We start from the raw sequence: 7,054 nt of genomic DNA on the forward strand, positions 1-7,054 counted from the left end.
GGTTCTATGGAGGGGTCTTTTTTTGTTTTGTTTTTTGTTTTGCTTTGTTTTGTTTTGTTTTTTGGTCTTAGTAGCTGGAGGCTAAGAAGAGGATTTCTGTCTTGGTTTCCACCAGGCAGGAGCTAGGGGCTTTCCAGAGCTTCTGGGGAAATTAAGGGGGTACCTGGGGAGAGGTTAGGAGCATCTCTGTCCAATGTGGTGGAGGTTCCCTATCTGGAGAGAAGCCTCCTCCGGGAGACTGGGAGGGGCTTGGGATGGGAGGAGGTGGCAGGAGGCGGGAGGGTGTAGAGAGGGAAGCCTGTCTTGTCCTGGCAGCTCCAACTCTCTGGCCAAAGCCCTCGGGCCGCCCTACTTGTGCGCTGACGTGAGCTAATCTAGAAATACTGCAGAGAAAGAGTGGACTGGGGTTCCCAGGGAGAAAGGGCCTCGGGAGAGGGGAGATGGGGAGCTGCTTCCTTTTTTGTTTCCTTCGGTTTTTCCGTCCGCCCCCGCCCCCACTTCCAGTCACAGCCGCTACTTCTCCATTCAGGCTGGGACTGCCAGGTGGAGCCCTGCGGTTTACTGCTCAGGAGGAGCCCGGCCAGGACATCAGCTGGGGACTTACGCAGGGACCCATTCAGAGCAGTGGACCCTCACGGAGACTACTACAAAGGGACTCACACAGGCACGAACGCAGGCAACCCCATTCGGGAACACATACGTAATCCAACACACTAGCTCTGGCACACACACTGGAATGCGCGCAAAACCACACAGACACAGAACACACGCGGTTACCAAACCTCATTCTCAGAGGCCACACTGATCCAACCTCAAGCAGAGTCTGATACAGCATCGGTCTTTGTCTCTGGGTCTCTCCCTTACTCGCGCTCACACACCCGTACCCCAATCAACACAAACAGCCCAGGCTCTCACCGCCTGGAGGCGGCCGTCGGAGCAGGGCCCCAGCGCACCGCGAGCCTCTGCTTCCTCCGCCTTGCAGCGCCGCGAGCCCTTCTTTCCTCTGCGCCTGGCCCCGTCTGCGCCCCTCTCGGCGTGGGCATTCGCAGACCCGCCAGGAGGCTGACGAGAGGTGTCCTCATAGAGTCCTGCCTTCTTCCAGACCCCCCAAACGAAAAGAAAGAGAAAAGCCAACCTTTCGCCTCCATTCTGCACGCATTTGGAGAGCGGCTGGTGGCGAGCGATCCGCACAATCGCTTCCCTCGCGGCGTCCCTGGACGGGCGGAGAGAACCTGGATGACTGAGCCTGAGGCTGAGCTTCCTTGGGAGCGATCCATGCCAGCCACTTCTACCTTCAAGGGGGACTCGCGGCCGGGTTTACGCGCGAAGGATGGGTGCCAGGGAAACAGACTGACTTCTAGACGACCCGCTCCGCGAGAGACTGACAACTCAGTCCTGCGGGTTTTCGGGGCGCCCAGACCAGTCCTTAGCCAGAGGATCTGGGGCTGCACAGCTCCCGGGCTCTGGAGGGGGTGGTCCGGGGGCGGGAGACTGCGAGCATCAGCCCACGCCGGCCCCCTCCCACCCTGCGGCGGCGAGGTGGGAAGGGCCAGGATGCGAGCTTAGCACCTCCCCTAGAAATGCAGCACTTCGCCCCCCCACCTCCCCTGCCCTCGGCGCTCCCTCTTTCACGCGCTCCCTCCCGCCTTCTTCCCAAGGGCGCCCTTCTTCTGCCCCCAGCTCACGTCTGAATCCCTCGGCGCCCCCTTTCTCTTCTCCTAGCCCCTTCCCTACGTCCCCTGCCGCCGGGTATTTCCTCTCTCCAGTCCCCCACCCCCGCACCGCCTGATTCCGAGGGGCGGGAGCGCATTGGGCTGCGCACGGGTGGGGGCGCCGCGCCAGCTTCGCGTAGCTGCTCTGACGCCGCTGCCGCCGCCGCCGCCGCCGCCGCCGCCGCCCTCCGCAGCCCAGCCCGCGCCCCGCGGCAGCTCCGCAGTGCACTAGCCACCACCGCCGCCGCCGCCGCTCCGCCAGACCTGCTGCCAGCTTGCCCGGTCCAGCCCTGAGAGAGCCTCGAACGCCAGCTGCGAGGGTCATGAGCCAGAGAGCCCCGGGGCGGCGGGCGGAGAGCAAGCGGAGATAGCGACTTTGCGCCCCCCAGCCCTCGCCGTCTTGCATCGCGTTCCCCGCATCCTCGGGTCCTTCTGTCCTTTCCGCTGTCCCCACCGCCGCCATGGCCACCTTGCTCCGCAGCAAGCTGTCCAACGTGGCCACGTCCGTGTCCAACAAGTCCCAGGCCAAGATGAGCGGCATGTTCGCCAGGATGGGTTTTCAGGCGGCCACGGATGAGGAGGCGGTGGGCTTCGCGCATTGCGACGACCTCGACTTTGAGCACCGCCAGGGCCTGCAGATGGACATCCTGAAAGCCGAGGGAGAGCCCTGCGGGGACGAGGGCCCTGAAGCGCCCGTCGAGGGAGACATCCATTATCAGCGAGGCAGCGGAGCTCCTCTGCCGCCCTCCGGCTCCAAGGACCAGGTGGGAGGTGGTGGCGAGTTCGGGGGCCACGACAAGCCCAAAATCACGGCGTGGGAGGCAGGCTGGAACGTGACCAACGCCATCCAGGTAAGCGCGGGATTCCCATTTCTGCCTGCCCTCCCCACTCCCAGCTCAGCGTGCCGGGCTCTGCCCCCGACAGTCGCCCGGTGATCTCGGCCTGGAGACCCCCTCCTGTACCCAGGAATCTCCCTTTCTCCATCCCTCCCAGCCCTGCGCGGGGACCTACGCCCCCAGGCGGTGTTTTCCGCCCTAACCCACGCTCCCTCCCACGGCACCAGCTGCAAGACCGCTGGGCTGAGGTTCGGTCTGAGACACCTGTCCGGAGACACTGCAAAAGTGAAAGAAATGGGGGGAGGGAGCAGGAAGCGATGAGAAAGAAAGAAAATCAGGATTGGAGGGCACGGTTTGGTCTTGGACTCTGGAACGGATTCACAGCTGCATTTTTGGGAGGAAAGAAGAAGGGGAAATCGCTGAGGTCGGAGCCTCCTCCCCCCGCACACACGCATAGACACGCACACGTACATAGGCAGGCACACCACATGCCCATGGCCCCCCTTCCCACGAACAAACGCGCAGGCACAGGCGCACACGACATGTATCTATATATAGACCGCAGTACTATCCCCAAATGCACCTGCGTACACCCCTATAGCTCCACAAACAAAAGCATATACCTGCACATACCAAACACACAAATACTCGTTTGAACATATGCACACACACATGCACAGATGCATGCAGACAGGAACCAGCCTGCTCCCTCGGGTGCGGCCCTGTTGGAGACATACAGGTATACACACACGAAAGCACACACATGCTCCCACACAAGCACATTTAGTCCGCAATAATCCGGCATTACCTGTGCACGGACTCGCCCCTCTCGCCCGAAATCCCGGCTGCACCGCAAAGAGGCGGCCAGCTCCTCCCCGTGTGACCCTGGCGAAGCCCTCTCCAGAGGCTAAGAATGGCCCCTGCTCTCTAGGCCCTCTCCCCTTATTCCTAACCCCCCACTCCCCACCAGGCGGCGCAGGACTCCTACATAGGGAGCAGGTTTGGAGTCTTGGCAACGACCTCCGAGCTAGCAGGGGCTGGCAGGCCGCGGCTTTCCGGGCCGAAGGAGACTTCAGCTCTAGGCACCCCCGGGCCCTTACAGCTTGGCCCCGCGGCGTCCCTGGAGCGCACTATCACTGGGGCCACGGAAGGCAGGTTTTCTGGGAGCAGAGGTCTCCCAGGGGTTGCTCCATGTATCAGGGTAAGCAGGACTCCACCGGGCCCCGAACACCAGATGGCCCGACCCAAGGCGCTTTCCGCTCCGGGACCCGGCGAGACGGCCTTGCTGGATCACGGACCCGGGGCAGCTCCCGCCTTCGCTGTGCCCCGCGACTTCCCGGGGAGTCTTTCAAGGCTCCGTTTGATAGGCCCCAAGGGAGGCCAGGGCAGGAGGCTGGAGGCTCGTAGGCCTTCGGGACCCTGGATTTCGTTAGCTCTTAGTCCCCGTGTGGATTCTAAACCCTACAGCCCTGTCCGCCCGACCCTGAAGCTTCTGGTTCTAGACTCTTGCTCGGTTCGGCTTTCTGGCCTCCCTGGCGCCTTCCCGCCAAGCTCCTCCTCCTTCTTGCCTCCGCAGCCTCCACTTAGTCCCCTTCCTTAGGTCTCGCCCTCGCCTCACTCTAACTCCAGCCTTGTCCTAAGACTCTCAATTTCCAGCCCTGCTTCCTCCTCCCCGCGCGCTGTTCCCCAAGCGTCTTCACATTGTCTCTGTTCTTGCCTCCCAGGGGCTTTGCCCCACCTTCAGCCCCTCTCCCTCTCTACCCTATTTCCTTTTCGCCTCACAACTGCCGCCTTTAACGTTTCCTCCTCTGGTCTGAGCCTGAGACGCCCGAGTTTCCCTCTTTAGCTCCCGTGCCCCATTCCAGCCCCACCACAAATCCCGTGCCCACTCTTTCCACTGGCCCAGGCCCAGCTCACTACCTTTCTTAGAGCCCCTTTCCGACCACGCTCCCTTCTGTCCCTTCTCATCTCCTCCCCCAACTCCTCATTCTGGTCCTGTCCCCAGAAACCATCCCGAAGTATCTCCCTTCCCTCCTGTGGCTTCTCCCTATTCTCAGCCCTCTCCCACCCTAGCCCTCTCGCTATCTCCAGCCATTAGCGCACCTTTCCTTCTCAGATCCGTCCATACATCCCTCCCTCTCCATCTCTGGCTCGACACCCGGGCTCACTATTAGTTCCCCTACATCCACCCCGCAGCCTGCTCTTAACCTCTCCTCCCCGGCGGCTCAGACCCAATTCTCAGTGTCCTTAGCGCCCCCTTCGGGCCACAGCGTTAAGCCACGCCCCCCGGGCCCCTCATCCGTTGCCAAGTTCGCTGAGCGTCCGCGTCTGGTTGCCTCTCCGCCCCACAGGGCATGTTCGTGCTGGGCCTACCCTACGCCATCCTGCACGGCGGCTACCTGGGGTTGTTTCTCATCATCTTCGCCGCCGTTGTGTGCTGCTACACCGGCAAGATCCTCATCGCGTGCCTGTACGAGGAGAATGAAGACGGCGAGGTGGTGCGCGTGCGGGACTCGTACGTGGCCATAGCTAACGCCTGCTGCGCCCCGCGCTTCCCAACGCTGGGCGGCCGAGTGGTGAACGTAGCACAGATCATCGAGCTGGTGATGACGTGCATCCTGTACGTGGTGGTGAGTGGCAACCTCATGTACAACAGCTTCCCGGGGCTGCCCGTGTCGCAGAAGTCCTGGTCCATTATCGCCACGGCCGTGCTGCTGCCTTGCGCCTTCCTTAAGAACCTCAAGGCCGTGTCCAAGTTCAGTCTGCTGTGCACTCTGGCCCACTTCGTCATCAATATCCTGGTCATAGCCTACTGTCTATCGCGGGCGCGCGACTGGGCCTGGGAGAAGGTCAAGTTCTACATCGACGTCAAGAAGTTCCCCATCTCCATTGGCATCATCGTGTTCAGCTACACGTCTCAGATCTTCCTGCCTTCGCTGGAGGGCAATATGCAGCAGCCCAGCGAGTTCCACTGCATGATGAACTGGACGCACATCGCAGCCTGCGTGCTCAAGGGCCTCTTCGCGCTCGTCGCCTACCTCACCTGGGCCGACGAGACCAAGGAGGTCATCACGGATAACCTGCCCGGCTCCATCCGCGCCGTGGTCAACATCTTTCTGGTGGCCAAGGCGCTGTTGTCCTATCCTCTGCCATTCTTTGCCGCTGTCGAGGTGCTGGAGAAGTCGCTCTTCCAGGAAGGCAGCCGCGCCTTTTTCCCGGCCTGCTACGGCGGCGACGGGCGCCTGAAGTCCTGGGGGCTGACGCTGCGCTGCGCGCTCGTCGTCTTCACGCTGCTCATGGCCATTTATGTGCCGCACTTCGCGCTGCTCATGGGCCTCACCGGCAGCCTCACGGGCGCCGGCCTCTGTTTCTTGCTGCCCAGCCTCTTTCACCTGCGCCTGCTCTGGCGCAAGCTGCTGTGGCACCAAGTCTTCTTCGACGTCGCCATCTTCGTCATCGGCGGCATCTGCAGCGTGTCCGGCTTCGTGCACTCCCTCGAGGGCCTCATCGAGGCCTACCGAACCAACGCGGAGGACTAGGGCTCAAGGGCGAGCCCCCGCCGCGCTTCTGCGCTCTCTCCCTTCTCCCCTCACCCCGCCCCCACCAGCCCAGTGCGCCCTGCCGCCGCGCTTGGGAAGCCAAGCTTTAAACATCTCTGGTTCCTAGTTTCTGATTATTCGGGGATGGGGGGGATGGGAGGGGATAGGGATTCACGATCCATCGCGTCTGCGTTTCTGTTGTCCTTTCTTTTCCACAACACCCTGGTTTTGGGGGGAGGCGGGGTGCATTTGCGGGCAGGGTTCTCTGTCCTTCCAAGTGGGGCCCCGACACTTTGGTTCCAGTCATCGAGGGGGTTGGGAAGGGAGGGAGAGGGGGCGCAGCTCGCAGGCGTGGCAATTTGACCTTGGGGGAATATTTCACATCCATCCAGAGCTCGGAATCTACAGCGTCCAGCCATTTCCAGCAAGAGCGCTTCCCATTCCGGAGACGTTTCAACCCTGCAGCGGGAAAGGCTGACTGGGAAATCCATTTTGGGTGGGCGATTTCCTTCAACGAAGCCGGGAGGCGAGAAGCCGCGGCGGGGCCAGCTTGCCTGCCGGTTTTCAGGAATCTAAACTCTCATCTTGTGCAATTTATCAGGTGTGGAACTGTTCTACTGTGCGTGTGGTGTGCTCGTGGTGAATAAGATGAAATGTATATCAGAAAAAAAATCTATCTCTAATTTAGAGTGCGGTACATAATTATATCCGCAAATAAAGAAGAGACAAAGGCTTGCGCGGCCCGGTGTCGGGTTTGTGTGTTCGTACCAGCCGGGATCCCCTGGCGCTGGGAGGCGTGGGAACTGGCTCCCGCCGGCTAAAACCGGAGATGGTGAGCAGCTGTGGTTAAAGGGTCCGGGGAGGGCTCTAGGGAGTACAAAGATTAGTTGGCGGCGAGGAGGCTCCTCAGGTGTGAGGAGGAAGCTGAAGACGGAGAGTGCTGTAGCGGCCCCCTCAGCTGCCAGGT

At 61.4% G+C, this 7,054-nt stretch overlaps 1 protein-coding gene across 1 annotated transcript; it reads left to right on the forward strand.

Annotated features, from left to right (window-relative positions):
* The first annotated feature begins 1,607 nt into the window (after window positions 1-1,607).
* SLC32A1 (solute carrier family 32 member 1) lies at window positions 1,608-6,821 on the forward strand. Its single transcript, XM_004062142.4, has 2 exons — window positions 1,608-2,563; window positions 4,900-6,821. Exons 1-2 carry the CDS (start codon window positions 2,174-2,176, stop codon window positions 6,085-6,087), a joined length of 1,578 nt encoding a protein of 525 aa, XP_004062190.1. The 5' UTR covers window positions 1,608-2,173; the 3' UTR covers window positions 6,088-6,821.
* Window positions 6,822-7,054: the final 233 nt, after the last annotated feature.

Source organism: Gorilla gorilla, chromosome 21 (assembly GCF_029281585.2).
Source record: "Gorilla gorilla gorilla isolate KB3781 chromosome 21, NHGRI_mGorGor1-v2.1_pri, whole genome shotgun sequence".
Lineage (NCBI taxonomy): Eukaryota > Metazoa > Chordata > Mammalia > Primates > Hominidae > Gorilla > Gorilla gorilla.